General features: G+C 38.8%; 1 protein-coding gene across 1 annotated transcript; it reads right to left on the reverse strand.

Annotated features, from left to right (window-relative positions):
- Window positions 1-328: 328 nt before the first annotated feature.
- On the reverse strand, window positions 329-4,053 carry LOC112285521 (phenylalanine ammonia-lyase). The gene is made up of 2 exons (XM_024526433.3): window positions 2,899-4,053; window positions 329-2,784 (listed from the first exon to the last, which is right to left on the reverse strand). Exons 1-2 carry the CDS (start codon window positions 3,602-3,604, stop codon window positions 1,268-1,270), a joined length of 2,223 nt encoding a protein of 740 aa, XP_024382201.1. The 5' UTR covers window positions 3,605-4,053; the 3' UTR covers window positions 329-1,267.
- Window positions 4,054-23,646: the final 19,593 nt, after the last annotated feature.

The raw sequence follows: 23,646 nt of genomic DNA on the forward strand, positions 1-23,646 counted from the left end.
GAGAGTGTCTGGGAGTGTCTGGGAGTAAGAGAAAGAACAAGTACAATGTTAAGCTCTGAAGTCACTATATTCATTATAGAATTGAGTATCAATAAATATAGATGAGTTTACAGCTTAACTGCTTGTGTGCTTACAGAAAGAATAAAATTCTCTTAACAAGACTAGTATGCCTCAAAAGCGAAGTACGCCACCTATCCTGAGTTTGCACCCTAGTTGAAAAAGAACAAAGAAAGCAGCGAAACCATCTAGCAGCCTGACTACGAGGTGAGATTCATACAAGGTGATCTGAGGGACTATCATCATCCAGTCTAGAGTGCAGACATGCGAATTGACGTGGGCAACAAAAGCATTTCGTATTCCTGTGATAGAACCGAGCTTCACTGGGTACTTATGTCGCACTTCGTTTATGATAACTGGATCTGATATCGGCAATCACAAATTCGAGTGTCCTAAGCCAAAAGATTATCAACTATAAACTGTACTCCTATTATCCAAAGGGTATGATACTGTTCATAATAGAAAGTTTTGCTCTTCCAAGCTCTTTCTCAGTACCGTCCCTACATGTAGCACACCAACTAAGAGCGAATTAGGTTGGTCAACGCAGGGTTCTCGAAATTCATTATGGCCCATGGTTAATAGGAGCTGCTCTGTAATCTCAGCACACGTAAGCAGGATGTATCCGAGCCTTGATAACTGGACATGAGATCGAAACCAATCCCAAGACATAGAAACTGTCGTTACGTGCCACTGAGCCCCGAAAATATCCTTCAAGAACTAGTTGGAGTGAACAACAAAACTGCAAATCCTGTGAAGAAAACTGAGTCAAAAAATCATATACATTACATTTTAAAAAAGGTGTGCTTCACACTGATAGTGGGCACATCAACCCAGCCTATATCTTACAAGGGTGAGGAGATTGGTACGAAATGCAACAGCTCCGCATGCCAGTCCCCATTTCAATGCAGCAAGCCCGAAATTGAAGCACCTCTGCGCCGTTCGGGCTGCGAGAGCAGAGGTGCACTACAGCACGACAGCACCTTCCGCATCCACTCTGCCTGCGACAGGGCCACATTCTCACCATCCTTCCACAACTGCACCGCGATCGTGGCTATGGCGGCCCCTCCCTCCCTCCATCAGGGCCTGGGGACCCCAGTCCCTCTTCCACTCCACTTCCCCAGCCATTGCTGCCTCGTCGCCGAAGCAGACGCTCCGCGCTCCAGCGTTGCAAAATTTTACACCCACCCTGGGAGTTGATGCAGGAATCCTGTCAGCATGAGAAGGGTCCCGGTGCTCCGTTCCATCCTCCGATGCACTCCAGCAGCGGAGCCACGTGCTTGCCCTCGCAGATGGCGTCGTATACCTTCTCGATTTCCTGGCCGGGTGAGATGGTGCGCAGTCCCGACAGAAGCTGCGTCTTCAATCCGTTGCGCACGAACTTGTACAGCGGGTACGTTCTGCAGTTCTCGATCCTGTTGGGCACCGGCGAGTAGCCCTTGTTGTCGTATGCTTCCCGAATCTGTGGCACCTCCGTTTGCAGCCTCACCTTGAGTTCCTCCTCGAACGCCGCGATGAGATTGAAGGTCGAGCTGGCCGCCTGCTTGTCCGACTTGTTGGTCTGCAGGGCGTGCTGGACGAGCGCCTGTCGCAGCTTCTCCATGAGAGGATACGTGCCGCTGGCTGCGTCGTCGATGTACGTGAACACGGGCTGGTGATCCACCACTCTGAGGAGGTCCTTCTCGGCGAACCTGGCGGGCAGGAGGGTGCCATCCGCGGGGTTCATGAACAGCGTCTTCTTCGCCACCTGCGTGACGATGCTCTTCACGGCCGCCTGCATGGTCTCCTCGACGTGGCGCAGGTCGATGGCCTGGCACAACCCGACCAAGAATGTGGACGTCATGAGCTTGAGGATCTCGATGGCCTCCTCGGTTTTGCGCGCGGACACGAGGCCCAGCGAGTTGACGTCCTGGTTGTGCTGCTCGGCGCTCTGGACGTGGGTGGTGACCGGGTTGGCGAGGTAGTTGAGCTCGGACAGGTAGGAAGCCATGGCGATCTCCGCGCCCTTCATGCCGTAGTCGAGGCTGGGGTTGGGCCCTCCGCTCAAGTTGGATGGCAGGCCGTTGTTGTAGAAGTCGTTCACGAGCTCGCTGAATTGCGCGAACATGAGCTTCCCGATGGCGGCCACGGCGAGGCGCATGTTGTCCATGGAGACGCCGATGGGCGTGCCTTGGAAGTTGCCGCCGTGGAGTGCTCTGTCTCCCGCGGCGTCGATGAGGGGGTTGTCGTTGACGGAGTTGATCTCCCGCTGGATGGAATGCGTGGCGTTGCGGATGGCTTCCACCTGAGGCCCCAGCCACTGCGGCGAGGTGCGCAGGGCGTACCGATCCTGCTTGGGCTTCTTCAACGGGTCCGTCTCGTGCAACTTGGCAGCGGCCTTCATGTAGGAGCTCCCGTCGAGGAGGTACTCCATGATGGCCGCGGCCTCCATCTGACCCGGGTGGTGCTTCAGCTTGTGCGTCAAGGGGTCCGCGAACTCTGGCTTCCCCTGCATCACTTCGCAGAACAGCGCGGACAGCACTTCGGCCATGACCGCCAGGATGTTGGCGTCGAAGCAGGTGGTGGAGGCCAGCGCCGATCCCACGGCCGTGCCATTCACCATGGCCAGCCCCTCCTTGGGCTGCAGCTCGAAAGGCTTGTCGATGCCCGCCATCCGCAATGCTTCCACGGCCGACACCGTGCTGCCATCCTCGGTGACCGCCTCGGAATTGGGCCTGGCAGTGAGGAGACCTGCAATCCATCGCACATCCACGTGATGTCAGCATGGAATCGACCACGGCAACCTCCGAGTCCAGAATGAGTGAGACAGCAGGATGCTGGTGGAGAAGGGAGACACACACATACCAGCGATGTACGACAGCGGGACGAGGTCGCCGGAGGCTGTGATGGTGCCTCGGAGCGGCAACTTGGGCGTGACTTGGGAATTGAGGAGCTTCTCCATGGCTTCCAGAATCTCCCACCTGATGCCGGAGAATCCCTGCAACAATGTGTTGGTCCGCACCAGCATCGCAGCACGCGTGGTGGCCACCGGCAGCGTGTTTCCGGAATTCACCACTCCGGCGTTCAAGAACCTGATGAGTTCCCGCTGCAGCTCCACTCCCTGCTGCGTCCGGCGATGGGAAGTGGCGCCGAAGCCGGTGGTGACACCGTAGATGTCGGATCCGCGCATGATCTTGTTCAGCACCCAGTCGGAGCTCTGGTCCACGAGCTTCTTGGCGGTGGCGGCATCCAAGCGCACCTGGAGCTCGGGCCTGCGAGCCACCGCCGCAACGTGGGCGATGGTGAGGCTGACGCCCTCCAAGGAAACGAAAGTGGACTCGGAGAACGTCCTGATGAAGCTCTTCACCTCGTCGAGGTGGCTGCCTTCCATGGCTTTGGCGGTGCGCTTCCAGTTCAAGGGGTCCGCGGACAGAGCAGGCAGGGGCGCACTGATACAGAACGCGCTGGAGTCCACAAGCATGGGGTCGTGGTGGCCGTTGCTGTGGTCCACGCCGTTGCAGTGGTCGGTGCCCCGGTTGTCAACTTCCTGTCCTGGCATTGCCATCGGCATGGTGTAAGTTTCGGTTCACAGCGACAAGGAAATTGTCGGATGGATCAGAGCCAGCTGCAGTCCAGCGGCCGCGACGTTCTCTTAGCAGTTGGTGGTCGGCAAGCCAACCGATCCTGATCAGAGAACAATTCTGACCAGCATGCGAGTATGTGCAACCCCAGATTGGCGTCGGTCTCAGTCCTGCATTTCCTTAGAGCCCTTCTCCTGAACGCTGGATACCGATCTTCCCCCAACCACGACTGCTGAACCGCTATCGATTTTTCAAATAGACCAGTTCCTAGTATATTACCGCTCCCTATCCGCCTCGCTACTTTCTACTCATGCGCCTGCTATGGAAGAATGGCTGAGTGCAGTCTAAACTGTATACGGGCTTGTTGACATCCCCGACAACCACCAGTCCTCCGTCGATGAAGAGGCAGTTGCTGCAGACTCGTTCTAGCTATATGAAGATGACCTTGCTCTACAAACTAAGTGGCGAAATATAGATACCGAACCACGAGTTGGAATCACCTGGTGGGGTCCGCAGGTCCGGATCGATCGATGATCTGGAGCGTTCGATCACTTGGCGCATGTTCGAGTGACCAAGTGCTGCCCACGCGACGCTCGCACAGTTAGCAGGTGCAGCCGATGGAAAGGGTGTCCGAGGTCACTCATCGGGTGCAAGCTCCCTAGGCTGGATGATGAAAATTGGCTACCGGAACGGGAAGCTTTCGTGGACGCTTTTTCTCGCTATTGACTAGAGACGCAAGAAAAGAACGCAGTTCAACCATGAAAGGAAGGAACCCACTGGGTCGGTCCATTGACGATATCGGGAAGTCATTCTGATCCTAAATTTGGTGAGGCGTAACAGCGGCTTTTTGATATCAGTTATCTTAGTTGCGGAGATATTTGATTCTTTGGTCAAATACTGCGCTACTTTCCCCGTGGTCTTCCTAGACTTCATTGACTGCAGTTTTGAGGGGTAGAGCACGGTGAGATGCAACCGTAAACAGTCTGGATCAGTGAAAGGGGGGTGTCTTAACTACGCGTCTCTTGGATCATTTCGCTGTTGATCCCTGACTGGCGGTGGGTTGCAATGCACTTGTGAAAAGCTGTACAAGCAAGCTGCAGAGATTAGGCTTTGCCGGTGCTAGATAACCCAAGGTGAAGTTAATTGCAGTGAGCAACGTGTAGCCATGCAGGCGGGCAACCTGGTAACTCCAGGGCTTGCAGGTAGGTTGGTCCTCCACGCACCAACCCTTGACCCACGGCGATCGATTGGCGAGAGACCATGTTTCTGGTTCCCTGAAGTTGGTGGTTACGTGATCAAAGAGGGAATCAGTCGGTTTGGTCGTGTCCTGGCTGACACTGCAATGACACTGCAAGGCGGTTGGTCCCCGTGCTCTCGTGCGGGCAAACCCGAACGGTGGTCTTCGAGCCCAATCCCGGGGCAGCCAGAGCAAAATTCGTGTGACTTATTCGCAGAAAGGTGCAAGCTGCAAGAATTGTTAATGTTTTGATTAGGGCGCCCTCATGAAGCATGACTTCCATAATTTCAAAGAAGGTTGTCTGGATAGAGATGGTGTTGGGCGGGATGATTTGGAAGCGGCTTCATGGTCAATCGTTCCAAGTCAAATTGGGGCCACAAATCCTGGAATGGTCAGCAAACGTCCACTTCTTGCCGTCAGGGCTTCGGTTCACCTATGACTAGAAAAACTCCACAAGCTGTAACATGTTAGGACGTTCAGGAGTGAACTGTAAGTCCCATGACCTTTTACATCACCGAAAAGTGATGGGATACAACTGCAGCCGGGGAGTGTTTTGGTTTATACCAACCACAATGGTGGTGAGATTTGGGAGCTTCAAGTGAACAGTTGGACCAACCAAGGAAGGATGGGAAGCTGGTTGGTGTAGGAGATGTGATGAGACCGCAATATTATGCCCCTGGGTCGTCAGCCCTTGCTGTAGGCCACCCTTTGGCGAGACATGAAGGAGTCCGGCAAATTACTGCCGTGGCTGGTCTGGTGGCTCGACTCAACGTCAACCGATGCGGGCACTGACGTTGGACACAGGAACCAGGCCATCCACAGTGGTTCACAGTTGTTGGATCGCAGGGAGCGAACCCCAGCACCGGGTCACGCCCCCACATTCAAACAAGGTTCGTCAACCCATGCGAAAGTGGGAACCCTAAAGCGGTGTCCAAGGGAGAACTCAGCACACAGAGGGGGCACTTTCTCACACTCGCAGCACCCAGCTTTGAAGATGGGGGAGTCCCCCACGACTGGAGATGTAAACGAAAGTGGGCTCAAGCGGGCACCTGGCGGCAGCTTTTTGGGGTCAAAGCCATGTCAAATCCTGTTTGGCGCAATACCTTTTTCAACGCCAAATCTCTTTTGATGCGTTGCGATTCTGCGGAGAGCATTTGGCGGAGTAGCAGCGCCGAGAGCGGGGGGCCCATCTTCGTGGCTGGAAGAGTCATAAAGCCAGTCTTCGATGCGAGAAAGGGGGAAGAAGGGCCTGCCTGGGTGAAGGTTTTGGAACAGTGTATGGGAGTAATGGAGCAAGTCGGAAACATGACAAGAAAATCAACACTAACTCAAAGCGTTGAAAGTCATTTTTTTGGAAACTTTGGCTGAATATGGCAATGGAACACACGAAAGTCCAATCAGTTTGAGATTTGGTGTTGGAAGGAATAAATAGTGATTGAAGAATTATTGTTTATTCTAGAACCGTCATGCCTCAAAAGGGAGTGGATTTGTCACCATTCTCTGCGGCTGTTGTGTTTTTTTGTACTACGTTAATTATTTGGATTGTGCTAGTTTAATCATTTATCCAATCCAATTTAAATATAGCGCTAATGAACATTTTATTTCAAGTTTCTTAGTAATTGTTGGAACTTAATATAATCTCTTAGTTAAGGATTTGTTTGGCATGTTTTGTGAAAATGTGCATTTTAAACTTTCTTGACAATAGGACCATAACACATGTAACAATTGTTTTAGAGAATAAATTTCAAATAGGTATTTAGTGGCAATTGAGATTGTTTATTATGTTTCATAAAAACTTATTATTATAGTAATTATTATTTATCCACTGTTTGACTAATCTTTTATGAACATTTTATATAATTATTTTATTTCTTTGTTTTTCTTTGTCTTAAATCTATTTTCGAAGCTCAAAAAGTAAAAATGAAACTTTAATTACATTGATAAATAAATCATGGAAGAATTAGAATAAATTATATAAAAAATACTATCAATTTTATAAAAAGTTATAAATTTTAATGTAAAGATTTAAAATTTTTTAAGAAATTTTGTGCTTAAAGATATTTTGTTATAAATATAAGATACATTAGGTTTTCTTTGATTGTTTTATATTCCAAACATTCTTTAAAAATTATAATCAAATATTAGATTTTTAATAAAGATTTTGAAAGTGTAATAAATATCTTTTTAAGACAATATTTTGTTCATTAAAAAGATTAAGCAATCTTCTTACTCTTCTTAATAAACTTTGATTAGATATTGATATTAAAATAAGTTTAAATACTAATTCTAAAATAATTTTGAAATTTATGAATCTTCTAATCTTTTATTTTCATATATATATATATATATATAAGGAGTTGTTAAAGCCACACCTTCCTTGCTACTTCATAATCCATTTTGTACATGTTTCCTTTCTCCAACCTCATTCTCAACCACTATTGCTTATTTTCATGCTTTGTTCCTAGCCACTATTTCCACCTGCCTTCACAGTAAATATAAGTACAAGTCAAATTGATTAAAATGAAGCAAAAATCATGAATTAGGTATAATAAATCCAAAGCAGAGAAATTTAATAAAATAATTTCTAGTTGAAGAATATCAATTTAAAAAATTCTTAGCACATTTTTTAATATGATTATACATACATGCATATAAAATAATACTTTAATATATTAAAATATTAATTTATATTTATTCATGAAAATAAAAAAACTTATTGTAAATATTTCTTAAAAAAAAAAATATATATATATATTTAAACTATATGGTACAAAGCCATAAGATAGTATATACTAATTTCATATAAATGTTTTCTTTCAAAGAATCAATATTCCATAGCATTGTGTATTCTTTTGATATACTTGTAACAAGTTTCATGTAGGAAATATAAATTTTGCTAAATTTTTTTTTATTAATATTTTAATTTATAATATATATATATATATATATATATATATATAAAATTTAAATTATAAAAAGAATCATTTTGAAGTTAGCTATAATTTTCATTTGTGAAGTCAAATAACTTTTAGAATAAAAATAAAATATCAATAAGCTAGTAAATTCAATTTTTTTTTAGATTTATATTCCTATCATTAAAATTAAAAATTATTTTATTTATTATTTTATACTTAAAATATAAAACTATGAATTTATTATTTTTTACTTTATAGAAATTAATTCTTGAAGTTGTGGTTTATAATTCAAATGATTTGATTTTTTTATAGTTATTAACATAACATTTCATTGAAATAAGATTGTTTAACTTTATTAATATGAATATTAGATGAAATTGAAGATGGTTCCAAAAATAATTTATTTAAGAGTTTTTAATTTTTTTTATAATTACAAATACTTCTAAAAATGCCAAAAACTTGTCACATTCTCAAATATGATATGTTGTATGTAAATAAATCGAGATATTTTTGTATATTTTTACATAGATAATAAAAATATAAATCTACAGCAACTAAAGAAGGCTGAAATATATAATTTATATAATTATTTGAATAATATTTGATAGCCTAGAGTCTTTAATCTTCATAAAATCAAATATAATAGTAAATATCTTCTTTTATGTGTAATATGTGAAACAAATTTATTTTGGTGATCATCTTTGAAACTTAATTAATTTTTTTATAAAATCCACTAATAGCATGGTACTTTGATACATTAGTTTAATAATATTCATGATATCATTAATAATTCTATAAAAAAAAAAAAAAAAAATACTTACTTCATGTTATCTTTTTAGATATAAAATAAAAAAATAAAAAATACTAAAAAAATTATTTATAGCAATTAAAATTTTAACTTATTTTGAAAAAATAGTGAATTTTTGAAATCCGTACTTAAGACGGGGAGGAAGGGAAGTACATTGGAAATGAAGTAGAGATAAATGTGAAGGTAATTTTTTCCCTCAATCTAAATTATAAAATGGTCTCAATTAAAAGTTTTTTTTATAATTGGTGATGTAAAATAGAAGATGTAATAAATAAGAACAAAAGAAAGAACAACACAAAATAAGTGAAATAAGTGTAATTAAGCAATTGCATACAACAAAAGTAGCTAATAGTCTATTTATTGAGTTTTTATCCAATAAAAAGTAAATATAAATATTATAAAATATATTTTAAAATAAATAATGATATGAAAAACATTTAAATACAAATTATTATGAATAAGTCATAAAAGTTTAAAGATAGGAAGTGAATAATTGAAAAGTTAAGTCAAAATATTTTATCTCAAGGATAACTTGTTTATAGATTTAGGATTTGAGCCTCACCAAGAATAACATGTAGTGTACATGGATTTTTAAGAGAGGCCACGAGGCCTTAATCTTATCCTCCTAACTATATTTTAGGTGCTCTAATCCATATTGGACTTATGCACCTCTCTTCTTATAAGGATTTGATTAGCTACTAGTCCTCCTATTTTCTATTAGTAAAACTAATATTTTTATATTTTTGACTTCACCATAATGTTTTAAAATATCCAAATAGCTTATTAGCCTTTGACGGCCTTCAAATATCATCGACTTATAGATTTACCTCAATAGTTACTTATATGATTAAGTAGAAGAAGGTAAATATAGAATAATTTTATAAAGTCTTCCAGAGAAGCTTCCTAAAAGCTTCATAAACGTGGTTTGAACTTTAGATGTGTTTGTAGGTTAGAAACTTGGCTAAAAAGCTAACCATGTATTGGTAGCTTGTGGAATAAGTTATCTCCATGTAATAGCTTGTGGAATAAGCCAATTACGTGTTGCATACATATATAACTTGCCTTATAAGATAAGACATGTGGCTAGCAAAATCAACACATGTTGGAGGTTCTATAGGACATCACCATGTGGCTCTTAGTTAGATAGTATATATGGAGGCAAGAGTGAAGCCTTCTTCACTCTTATCAATACCTTTCTAGTCTTAGTCTTGTTTCAAGACTTTCTAGTCTTTCTTGTTTTTAGCAATAGCCATTCTAATTAATATTACATTATTTTTTGAGTGACTTTCTAGTTCTCTTCATTGATAGAAGAGTGTATTGATAATTCTATTTCTTTAAGATTCATGTCCTTGATAGTTTGACAAGAGTGTTAACATATTATTTTTGTCTTATTTTAGAAGTGAGTACATTATTCCCCTTCTATTGTTGTATTTTGAAGGTTGCGGACTACCCACCTTTAAACAAAAAATCTTATTTTTTAACATTGATCTTTTCCTTAAAGAGAGTGGATTATCCCTCTTTGTGGGATTTGTTTGTAAAAGTTACAAATTACCTTCTTGTAATTTAACTTTTGAATTTATTTGAGTTGTCTATGGAAGGAAAGATTATGGATGCTACTCTCAATAGAAGTAAGAATAGATTTACAACTATGGCAGATCTTCATGAGCTTGTCAATACTCTAAGACGAGAAATCTTACATATTTCCAATGTGAATCATGGAAATACTATGCCTATGCCTATGGATGAAATTAATAGTTTGCGGGAAGAAGTTGTGCAATTGAAAGAAGCAAGTAGATCAACGTCACAACCAAATCTACAGAGTTTTACTTCTACAAGTATGACAAGGACAAGGATTAGTATGCCTAAGAAGTTTGTTGGAACAAGATCAAAATTTTGAAGATTTTTACAACAAGTCAGGCTCTATTTAAGGTTGCACACTTTTCAATATCCTAATGGATTTATCTAAGTTGGATTCATAGGTGCACTACTATGAGAAATTGCTCTCTTTTGGTTTGCACCTTTAATAAAAAAAGATTCACAACTCTTTTATGATTTGAATTCATTCCTAGAAGTGTTTACGGCCACATTCAGAGAAAGTAATCGAGAACGAGTTGTAAAAATCAAACTTTTATTCTTACGGCAAGGATCACAATCAACCGCTATATATGTTGTCGAATTCCAAAATCTTGCTTGCGACATGGACTAGAACGACAAAGCACTTATCAACCAATTTTGATATGGGTTGAAAGATACCATCAAAGATTTGTTATCAACAATGCCAAAAGTAGAATCTTTGTAATAATTTATTACTTAAGCCATTACATGCAACAATTGTTTATTTAAAAGATATCAAAAATAAAGATTTGGTTAGAGAAGAACAAGTCAAGTAAAGGGGGCAGCTCCTAAGTTTTTTGAAACGTATTTGTCAAATTTGGAACCAATGCAAATTGATATGATACATTTTAAACTTCTCACAAAGTAGGAAAAGACTCGACATTACCAAAAGGAGTTGTGTTTGTATTGTGGAGAAGCTAAGTACATTGCTCAACATTGTCCAAAGAAGCAACACAATTACAAAATGAAGAGCACAATTACCAAAAAAAATAATGTGTCAGAAAACGAATTTCTTCAGCTACAATAGGAACCGTGTCGCTAGAATTATGTGCAACATCTAGTAAAGGTCCTATTCTCTCCTTAGATCCTTCACCTTGTTTTATAATAGAAATACATTTAGAATCTAATAATCATAAAATCTTTGCCTTGTTAGATTCAGGAGCCTCAGCATGTTTTATAGATGAAGATTTTGCCAAAAATCAAAAAATATCTTTAGTGAAGAAAGTTAAATCCATACATGTAGAAGTCATAGATGGTCGTTCATTGTCTTTTGGAAATATTATTCCTGAAACTATTCCTTTAGATGTAGCAATTAAAGATCATAATAGCATAGTTACTATTTAATGTAATAAAATCTCTCTTTAATCCTCTAATTTTAGGATTATTATGGCTAGAAAAATATAACCCTCAAATAGATTAGATTTTTCATAACCTTAACTTTTCTAATAGTATAATCCAAGATTGCATTAATAAAATATAAGTACGTAAGTCCAATACGTCCAAACTTTTACTAGTAGGTGCAAAAGCTTTCATGCATGCTGCAAAAGAAGGATCATCTTTTGCTATATATGCTACATCCATTTCTAATAATGAAACAACATCTAGTCGTATTCCTAACCAATATCAAGAATTCCAAGATTTTTTTGAAAAAAAAAATGTAGATATTCTTCTCGAGCATTGACCTTATGACTGTTCAACTGATTTGTAAGAAGTAGCTCAACTACCATTTGGACCAATCTATAGCTTGTCGTAGAATGAATTAACTCCATTAAAAGAGTATATTGATGAGAATTTGGTAAAGAACTTCATACGCCATTCTAAATCTCCAACTGGGGCTCTTATTTTATTTTTGAAGAAGAAAGACGGATCTCTGTGAATGTGTGTGGATTATGGAGGACTCAATAAGATCATTATCAAAAATAGGTATTCTTTGCCTTTCATTTCAAGACTTCTTCACCAACTCAATCAAGCAAAGATCTATATCAAAATAGATCGACGAGGAACATATAACTTAATTTGTATCAAAGAAGGAGATGAATAGAAGACTTCTTTTCGAACTAGGTATAGACATTTTGTATATAATATCATACCTTTTGGACTCACGAATACACTGACAGCTTTTCAACATCTTATGAATGATATTTTTTATAAATTTTTAGATGATTTCATTGTTTGCTATTTAGACGACATTCTAATCTACTCTAAGAACACAAAAGAACATGAACTTCATGTTTGTCGCATGTTACATAAACTTAGAGATGTAGGATTATATGCCAAGTTAGAAAAGTGTGTATTCTATACTATTCAAGTTGACTTTTTAGGGTATATCATTTCCAACAGAGGCCCTATAATGGATCCCGAAAAAGTTCAAACTATCAAAGATTGGAAGATTCCAAGAACAGCGCGAGATGTGGAATGCTTTATGGGCTTTGCTAATTACTATCAAATCTTTATCAAGGATTTTTCTCAAATTGTAGCTCCACTTATACGTTAGATTTGTAAAGAAAAACTTGAGTGGAATAAAGAAGTAGTACCATCATTTGATGCTTTAAAGAAGGAGTTTATTTCTACATCAATCTTATATTGTGTTGACTTTTTTAAGATATTTTTTATGAAAATAGACGCGTCAGATTATTCTATAGATTTTATGTTGTCATAAATAAGAACAAATGACAAATTCCACCCAATAGCTTTCCATTCGAGGAAATTTTTAGCAGCCAAGATTATCTATGAGATCCATGACAAAGAACTTCTTGCAATCATGGATTCATTTCAAGAATGGTGCCATTATCTAGAAGGCACCTCAAGTCTAGTTATTGTTGTCATACTATAATTGCTTATAGTATGTAAAAATTAATTAAGACATATAATATGTTTGTAAGTCTTGATGTAGATTAGAGTGGTTAGTAAATAAAATTAAAGAGAATTGATATAGAAAAGTTTATTTGGAGATTTATCTATTTTGATTATAGTGTTCATATTATATAGGATTTAGATATTTAGTATAAAACTTAAGAGAAGGTTGGAGTCTAAAGATGAAAGTCTAAACTATTAGGAGGCTTATTGGAAGGGATGAAAGCAAGGCATGGTTGGATGAAGCAAGGAATAGAGATCTTCATTTCTTTTGGTCGAAGGCCATGTCCAATGGACTTCAAGGAGGCTGCCCGAGGCCTTATTAGGAATTAGGATTTTTCTTTCGAAGTCATTCGAACTTTGGAGGCTAGGATCAGCAAGTTCAGGATTTTGGGTATAATTTGGGTGAAGATTTTGTGTGATTTCGAGTTTTTTTGAAGGAGATATAGGTATTCAAAGTTAAGGTGTCAAATTTGTACCTACTGTCACTTTTTGAGGCATAACATATGCGTACGGAGAGTAATGAAAGCTCAGCAGCTGGAATTGAAGAAGAAACTTTCTTGACTATAATTTACATATATTTTTTGACAAATTTCAAGTCTAGATGAAGGAGTTATAGGGCATTGAAGATAGCACATGTAATTCAAAGGCAGTAAGTGAGTCATTTTATTGATAGTAATATTTGGAGCCATATCTTGAGTTTTTAGACGAATTTTTGGCTCAAAATTTCCATAAGTGTGATTTATTAAGTTAAAAGCTATAAATCGAAGTTTCATACTATTTAAGTACTTATTTTGTGAGATATGAAGAAATTAGCTCACAGGTATATGTAAGGTAGGGTTTAAAGCTATTGTTAGGATTTTGGTGGTATCTCAAGATCTGTAATGAATTTGTAGTTGAATTTTTTTGTGGTAGTTTTTGAAAGCATATTAGTACTTTGAATAAAATTTAAGATTGTTTGGATAGTCCAATCATGAGATATGAGCTGTTGAAGTTTAAGAAACATCTCTCATAAGGATATATAAGGTTGTAAGATACTTTATCATACATTTGGATGTTTTTTTGGTACTTGGGCTTATGTTTTGATTTAATTGCTCTAAAAGAAAATATATTATATATATAAACTTGGTAATTTTATATCTTAGACTTGTTTGAGCATTTAGTGGCAGTCAAAAGCCTAGTGCTTTCTTGAAGCAAACTCTCTCTATCCCGACATATTGGTACTTCTACTAAGAGAGCCTTAAGACACTAATTATCTCAACAAATTGAGATGGCGGATCAAATCCCTAGGCTTGCATTATCGAGTGGGTGTCATGGATACAGAAATATAGACTCGAGATCTAACAAGAAGTTCAAGAAGAACTGGCAAGAACTAGATTAATCAGATGAATACAAAAACAACACCAGAGAGGTGAGCTAGAGCTCTAAGAGATGTGTTGTTGAGTCTGAAGAACTCTTCAGCCTCGATTCCAATATATACTCCTATTTAGGAAGCTTCTCAAACAACTTCTACTAACTAGAAAGCTTCTAAAAGGTTCTTGAGACTTGTTTCTAGAAGGTTCTAAGGACTATGTTCCTAACATCTTCTACCAACTAGGAAGCTTCTCAAGCAATTTCTATCAACTAGGAAGCTTTTCAAGTAATTTCTATCAACTAAGAAGCTTCTAGAAGGTTCCAGAGACTTGCTTCTAGAAGGTTCTAGAAACTTGTCTCTAGAAGGTTCTAAAGACTATGTCCCTATTATCACCCCTTCCTTTAGCTTCGAGGTCTCTGAGAAGTGATGTTGTTGTTAATCAGTACCAACGCAAGAAAATGAAGATCTGTCATATAACGTCTGCTATGAACTCCAACTGTTGTTCACGAAGCAAGTGGTTCATTGGCCCTTGAAGCCAATGGTAGTGGCCCACGCCTTTGACTTCTGACCAAGCATGAACTTTCGTGTCCTCATTGTGAAATTGTCCTGCAAACATGCCTTCTGGTTGACCATCGTAAGCAAGCTCAAACTCAAATATAATAACCAATGATCGGTTACTTGGTATCCTCCGTCGTCATCGTGGTGTAGGAAGTTCTTCATCTTGGGGTCGCCTTCGTGAGCTAGTTGGTTGAGATAATCTGACTCGTATAGTATCTATCTCTTGGCTATCCATATCAAAAGACCAAACTATAGCTACTGAAAAAATTCTACTTTATCTTGGAAAAAATAACTACATCAACTACGAATTTTGGTGCTGCTCTCCCCCTTTCTTATATTCTTGGGTGAGCAAGCTTCAGGAAGAAGCTATCATCAAACCGGCTTAGGTTTATGAGGATGTTGTTGATGAAACTCCTGTACCTTTTGTAGCGCATTGGCGAGATTTTTAGGTGGCTCCCACGTTCACTCATTAATGTTGTAGCTGCACTAATGAACAAGATACTCCAACTTGCCTCACCTTCACCGTGAATCCAGTACCTTTTCAACCTCGTATTCCTCGTGGTTCGCGATCTCAATACTAGGTGGCAGACATTGCACTCTTCTAGGAAAAGACGACTCTCGATAAGGCTCCAACAGAGAAACATGAAAGATTGGATATACCTTCATAGAAGCTAGTAATTCCAGATGGTACGCTACTGGATTAATTTGCTTCTGGATGATAAATGGTCCGAATCTTCAATAGTCCAATTTATCACATGGTCGCTTGGTATTGATATTCCGTCGAAGAAGCCATGCTTTATCTCCAATTTTGAAAGTAGGTACTTGATTTTGAAATCAATCTGCAGATGCCTTGTAGGATTCTTGAACGGCTTGTAATTGAAGCTTCAACGTATTTTGAAGCTCTGATAGTTGTTTCGTAAATCCTTCAGCTGTTGGATTGTTATTTATTGATGGACTCAATAAATCAAGCTTCAGATGATACCCATAGTTAGAAAAGAATGGTGTGTATTGAGCCGACGCATGGAAGGTGTTGTTATATGCAAACTCGGCTACCAACAGATATGTGGTCCAATTGTCTTGTTGATAATTGATGCTGTATCGTAAGTATTGTTCCAAGACTTAATTCATCCATTCCATTGGGTCATCAATTTGAGGATGAAAAGTCAAAGAAAGCTTGATATCCATCTTCAGTATCTTAAAAAAAGATCTCCAAAACTTTGATACAAATTGGATTCCTCGATCTAATACGATATCATCTGATAGTCCATGATATCGATATACATTATCGAGAAAGAGCCTTGCTGTGACTTCATTGGACAATGTCTTCTTGCAAGGGACAAAGTGTGCCATCTTTGTAAGCCGATCTACCACGACAAAGATGTTGTCAAATGAGTTCGATGATGGCAGGTCCATGATGAAGTCCATGGAAACTGAAGACCATTGTCGACGTGGAATCAGCAATGGCTATAGGAGTCCATAAGGGCGATGTCGAAGATTCTTGGATCTTGAATAGATGTCGTAGGAGAGAACAAAATCTTTCACATCCTTTTACATTTGGGGCCACCAAAAATCTCGAGAAATAAGCTCCAAGGTCTTATTGAATCCAAAATGTCCCGTAGTTGGAAAATCGTGGCGAGATTGAAGAACTCGGAGTCATGCTGGTCCTTTTGGGATATACAACAGCTCCTCAAAGTATAAAAGATATCCCTCCACCTTCAACTTGTCGTCATTGGCATGCTGCTTGATATCAATGGCTACTGAATCTTCAATGGTCACGGCATGTACCTGATTCAGGAAGTCAACATCAATTGGCACAATAGTAGTGCAAAGCTGAAATTGCTCTGGCTTCAACAATGTCGTACATTGTTGATCAAACGGTGCTTCTCCAACCTTTGCTACAAGATACGATCTCCTCGATAAGGCATCAGATAGTCTTTGCTGCTTTTCAGGTATCAAGGATAAGAACTCGATAAAAATAATAATTCAGACAAGTGAGCCTTCACTCAAAGAGAGGTAACAAAATATATATAAAAAAATATATATATTGAAAGAGAAACTAGAATGGCTATTGCCAAAAGACAAGAAAACTAGAGACCCTTGAAATTAGACTAGAAGCAAGAAAGGAGTTGACAAGAGTGAAGAAGCCTTCACTCTTGTCTCTATATATACTATCTAACTAGGGGCTACGTGGCGACGTTCTATAGGACCTCCAATATGTGTTGACTTTATAGGAGACATGCCTTGACTTACAAGGTAAGTTTTTCTACGTGTGGGCCACATAGTTAGCTTGATCTTTAAGCTAACAACATAAGTGGCACATGGCCAACTTGTTGACTACGTTTCTAATCCAAAAATTCAATTAAAGACACCTATAAAGTCAAAGCAGTGTCTATGAAGCTTCTAAGAAGCTACCATATTAAATACTATAGAATTAACTTACTTTTACTTACTTTTACTTACTTCTACCTATTTGTATATGTAATTACTAGCTTACATGATTATGTCCATGACATTACCCCTCCTTCTAGGGACGAGTTCCACGAGGAGCGATCATCATATGTTGAGAAAATCTATGATGCGACGAATTGTATTTGCTACATACTCTGATCTTTGTTCTCTTCAAAGACGATTGATAGGGCCTCTCAACCATCGGTAGTGTTTCATATCAGGGCGGGAAGACCACCCTCTTATTTGATCATTGTTGAGGCCTTCGTAACTTCCTTCGAATAGAATATTTAAAACACCATCAGAAGTTGTTCCTACCTCTAGTAAAATGACCAAACATTGGGAGTCCCTTCCCAAATCGTGATACCAAACGCGTTGTATCTCGCCATCTATTCGAGGAAGAACATGTCGTTCTTGAAGATCTTCATCTCGATTGCGTCATCTTGAAGGTTGTGACAATTATAATGTCTTGTCCGGCAGGTCAGTAAATGAAGGCTCTTGAATCAAATTTGCTGGTTGTTGGTTCTCTATCTCCTGAGTGTCACTACTACAAAGAAGCTACGAACAAGAATTGAAAGTAGAATGTTATCTTGCCTAGATGTTGTTTCTTTTATAAAAAAGGTTTTCATCTTGATTTTGATGGATGTCGTCGATGAAAAGCTTCCACCGCCCTTGGTGCATTTGCAAGATTCTTTATTGGCTCCTAGGTGCATTCACTAATACCATATCCGCACCAATAGATAAGATATTCTAATTTATTTTGGCGCCGCCTTGAATCTAAGACTTCTTCTACTTCAAACTCTTTATTATTATCTACTTCTATAGGAGGAGGTGGAGCTTGTCGTCTTCTTGGTATGTCCACTGTCTTGTATGGTTCAAGAAGAAACACGTGGAATACTGGATGGATTTTCATTGACTCGAGTAGATGTAAACGATATGCAACTGAATTGATTTGTGCAGAAATAGAAAATGGTCCCAGCCTTCGATAGTCCAACTTGTCATAAAGACAAGTGGTCTTGATATTGTGACAAAGTAGCCATACCTTATCACTCAAGACGAATGATGGTTGTTCCTTTCGATAGACATCCGCATTGACCTTTTGTTGTTCTTGAGCCTCTTTTAACTGCGCCTTCATCGTTGCATGTAGCTCTGATAAATGTATTGCCAAATCTTTCGCAGCAGGATTATCAACTTTTAAAAAGTCAAAAGTATCAAGTCGTAGATGATAACCATAATTAGCAAAGAAAGGTGTTTATTTTGTAGAAGAATGTACTGTGTTATTGTAAGCAAACTCTGCCAATGGCAAAAGAGTTGTCTAATCATCTTATTGGTAATTAATGGTACATCTTAAATATTGCTCCAAAACTTGATTAACATGCTCCGTTTGTCCATCAGTTTGAAGATGGAATGTCGAAGATAGTTTTATATCCACTTTAAGAATCTTGAAAAGAGTCCGCCAAAATCTTGATACAAATTGAGTTCCCCTATCTGATATAATATCCTTGGATAATCCATGATAGCGATAGATATTGTCAAGAAAGAGCTTAGCTGTTTCTTCACTTGTGATAGATTTTGTACATGGTACAAAATGTGCCATCTTTGTAAAACAATCTACTATCACGAATATAGAGTCATAAGAACCTGAGATTGGAAGATCCGTGATGAAGTCCATAGAAACAGAAGACCATGGTTGTTCTGGAATGGGTAATGGCTGAAGAAGTCCAAAAGGTCGATGATGAGGAGTTTTTGATCTTGAGCAAACATCACATGATTGTACAAAATCTTTAACTGCCTTCCACATTTGAAGCCACCAAAAATCCCTAGATATCAGCTCCAAAGTCCTATTATATCCAAAATGTCCTACTACTGGGAAGTCGTGACGAGCTTGAAGAACACGTAAACGTGCTTCTCCTTCTAGAACATATAGGCGTTCATCGAAATAGAATAGGTTGTTCTTGAATTCAAATTTAGAAGGATCATGAGATTTAGAAGAATTATTCTTGATATCATGAACAAGAGGGTCTGAAGACATATTTAATTGGACTTGCTTAAGAAAAGTTAAATCAACAGTCAATGTTGATTTTATTGCTCAAAGATGAAATTGCTCTGGCTTCAAGAGAACCATTCTTTGTTGCTCAAAAGCTACATCTCCTTCTTTTGGTATAAGATAAGAACATCTAGACAAGGCATCGGACATATCTTGTTGTTTTCTTGGTCGATAAGTGATGATGAACTCGAATCTTGATAAAGACATGCTCCAACCAACTTAGCGATGATTTCATATGCGTGTTGACATAAAATATTTGAGGTTCTTGTGATCCGTATATACGATGACTGGACTGGAAGCGCCTTCTAGATAATGATGCCATTCTTGAAAAGAATCCACAATTGCAAGAAGTTCTTTGTTGTGGATCTCATAATTGATTTCTACTACTGAGAATTTTCTTGAATGAAAGGCTATTGGATGAAGTTTGTCATTTGTTCCTATTTGTGATAAAACCGCACCCAGAGCAAAGTTTCATGCATCTGTTTCCATAAAGAATACTTTGAAAAAATCAACACAATACAAGATTGATGCAAAAAAAAACACTGTCTTCAAAGATTCAATAGCAACTTTCGCTTCTTGATTCCATTGGAGTTTGTCTTTACAAGTCAAATGTGTAAGTGGAGCTGCAACTCGAGAGAAGTCTTTAATGAAGATCCGATAGTAGTTGGCAAATCCCAAAAAATATTGGATATCTTTTATCATTTTTGGGATCTTCCAGTCTATAATAGTTTGAACTTTCTTAGGATCCATCATAAGTCCATCATTTGAAATGATGTAACCTAAGAAATCGACTTGAGTAGTGTGGAATACACACTTTTCTATCTTGGCATAGAGTCCTACATCTCTTAATTTTTGTAACACATGACAAACATAAAGTTCATGTTCTTCTGGATTCTTAGAATAGATCAAAATATTGTCTAGATAACAGACCACAAAATCATACAAAAACTCTCGAAAAACATCATTCATTAGATGTTGAAAAGCTGCAGGTGCATTTGTAAATCCAAAAGGTATGACGTTGTATTCAAAATGTCTATACCTAGTTCGAAACGCTGTCATACTGTAAATGCTTACAATATGTAAAAATCAATTAAAACATATTATATGTTGATAAATCTAGATGAGTGTTAGAGTGGCTAGTAGATTAAATTAAAAAGAGTTGATATAAGAAACTTTACTTTGTTTCTTTATTTTTTTTGATTTTGACATTAGATATATATATATATATATATATATATATAGGACCTAAATATTTAGTATGAAGCCTTGGGAGAAGATAGAAGCCTAAAGATGAAGATTTAAACTAATAGGAGGTTAATTGGGAGGGTTGAAACCAAGGCATGGTTGGATGAAGGTAGAAATAAGGATCTTCATCCCCATTGGTCGAAATCCATGCCCAATGGGCTTTTAGGAGGCTGTCCGCGACCTTGATAAGGTTTTCGGCGACTTCAAAGAAGCCATTAGGAAATCAAAGGCAAGGGTTGTAAAGTCTAGAGTTTTGGCTAAAATTTTTGTGCAAATTTTATAGGGTTTAAAGTTAGGGTGAATAAGTTATAGCCGTTTGAAGTTAAGGTGTCAATTTGAGACCTACTGTTACTCTTTTGAGTTTAAGAGGAGTCTTACGGAAGCTTTTGGAGATCGGAAGGTGCAGCTGGAAGGTCAACTTCAAGACATACATCTTTTGCGAAGGAAATTTTGTATTTGGAGTTTATGTGAAGGAGTTATAGGGAGTTAAAGACAATGCATTCAAATCAAAGGCAAAAAGTGAGCGGTTTTGTTCAAAATAGTGTTAGGAGCCATAACTTGAGTTTTCGAACGAAATTTTGGCTCAAACTTTGGGAGAATGTAAAAATTTGTGTTAAAAAGCTATCTATATAAGTTTCGTGGCATTTGGACTTATGGTTTGTTAGATATGAAGAGAATTGTGTGGAGGTATATAAAGATTAGGGTTTGAAGCGACTGTTAGGGTTTTGAAAATATCTCAAGATCCGCGACGAATTTGCAGTTGAAATTTGTTATACTAATAAATAACAACATATCAATACTTATTGTAAATTTTGATTTTTTTTGGACGGTTGGATCAAGAGTTATGAGGTGTTGAGATTCGGAAGAATTTCCACATATGGTAGGGACATAATCCTTAGAACCTTCTAGAGACAAGTTTCTAGAACCTTCTAGAAGCAAGTCTTTGGAACCTTCTAGAAGCTTCTTAGTTAGTAGAAGATATTAGGGACATAGTCCTTAGAACCTTCTAGAGATAAGTTTCTAGAACCTTCTAGAAGCAAGTCTTTGGAACCTTCTAGAAGCTTCCTAGTTGGTAGAAGTTACTTGAGAAGCTTCTTAAATAGAAGTATATATTGGAATCGAGGCTGAAGAGCTCTTCAATCTCAACAACGCATCTCTTGGATCTCTAGCTCACCTCTCTAGTGTTGTTCTCATCTAATTAATCTAGTTCTTACCAGTTCTTCTTGAACTTCTTGTTAGATCTTGAGTTTGTATTTCTGTGTCCATGACAGTTTGTCGAGACTGCACTCACCTCAGATATCAAAGCTACTTTCTTCTTTGTTAGAGTGTGGATTACCCCTCTCCTTGGAAGTGTACTAGCAATTTAGAGGTTGCGGATTACCCTTCTCTAAACTGATACTTCTTCTGTTACAATATTGGAGTCTTATTCTTCTTGGAGAGAGTGGATTAACTCTTTTCTTGAAGCTCTTTAGGCATTTTAGAGGTTGTGGTGTACCCTCCTCTAAACCAATATTGTCTTCTTGTAGAGTCATTTCTGTCCTTCTCTTAAAATGGCCGGGGCCAAGACATTAGTATGACGAAAAGTTTGGAGTCCAAGTTGGATGCTATCATGAATGCCCTTGCTACGTTATCGCAAAGAACTGCAGAGATTGAAAGAGTCGTGGCAAGGCTTCATAATGATGGAGCATCTGAGATGGCACAAGCTAGGTTGCACCAGCCTCAAACTTCTGTACTTAGAGAAGCAACTTTGCCTCAAGTTTGAAAAGCACTGCTGGTTCTACAACATAAGGAGCCCCAAGTTAGCCTTCCGGATAAGTTCGATGGTACGCGTTCTAAGTTTCGAGGATTTTTCAACCAAATCAGATTGATAACAGTTTTACAGCCTGAACACTATCCAACGGAGGAGTCACGTGTTGGGCTTGTTGGAACCTTACTTATAGGACAAGCTCTATCATGGTTTGCTCCTTTGTTTGAGAAACGATCGTCCATACTAAACAACTTTGAAACCTTTTTGGAGGCGTTTGCATAAGCATTTGGTGAACACGACAAGGTTCGATGGGCTACAACAAAGATCTGGTCACTACGACAAGAGATGCGCTCTACATTAGTCTATGCATCGGACTTCAGCCAATTAGCATGCGACATCAATTGGGACAAAGAAGCGTTGATGAGTCAATTCTATTGGAGTTTAAGGGACGATGTGAAGGATTTGCTGTTAACTCTTCCTGATCTATAAATGCTCAATGAAGCTATTAGCCAAGCTGTGAAGTGCGATAACCGAGTATTCCAACGCTACCAAGACCAACGTTCAAGACAACATACGATTTGCTACGCCCCAACTATGTCGGCAAGCAACATGAATTCACATTCAGAGGTAGAAGACATGCAAATTGATGCGGTATGTGTCAAATCCCTTACTCTAGAAGAAAAAAAGCAGCATATGGAGGAAGGTCTATGCTTGTATTGCGGTGAAGAAGGCCACAAAGTTAGAAAATGCCCCAAGAAGCAAAATCAACGTATTGTCAGGACTAGAGGCACGTTTATTTACAAAAACGAGGATGCCCAGCCACAATAGGAACCGTGCGACTGGACAGTGAAATATCGCAACAACAACCAGGTTCCTTTCTTTCCGCTCAACCTGCCCTTTGTTTTACAATCCCTTTGCTTATTGGCCCTCATAAACTGAGAACCTTAGCATTATTAGATTCAGGAGCATCTGCTTGTTTCTTAGACGAAGAATTTGTAAAGCATCATACGATCCTTTTAGTACAAAAATCCAAACCTGTTCATGTTGAGGTCATAGATGGGCGACCTTTATTGTCTAGTAGTGTCACCCATGAATCAGAACCTATAGAAGTGACGTTTAAGGGCCATAGTAGTCATATTATTTTTAATATTATTAGAATCCCATCAAATCCTGTTATTCTTGGTCTTTCTTAGTTGAAAAAGCATAACC

This window comes from Physcomitrium patens, chromosome 1, assembly GCF_059467195.1.
Source record: "Physcomitrium patens ecotype Gransden chromosome 1, ASM5946719v1, whole genome shotgun sequence".
In the NCBI taxonomy this organism is placed as follows: Eukaryota; Viridiplantae; Streptophyta; class Bryopsida; order Funariales; family Funariaceae; genus Physcomitrium; species Physcomitrium patens.

Bases quoted from the DNA above. Each gene is read 5' to 3' on its own strand.
- LOC112285521 (XM_024526433.3), bottom strand. From the start codon at position 3,604: ATGCCGATGGCAATGCCAGGACAGGAAGTTGACAACCGGGGCACCGAC. The intron at 2,785-2,898 runs GTATGTGTGTGT...GATGGATTGCAG, and splicing joins CCCGCTGTCGTACATCGCTG to GTCTCCTCACTGCCAGGCCC.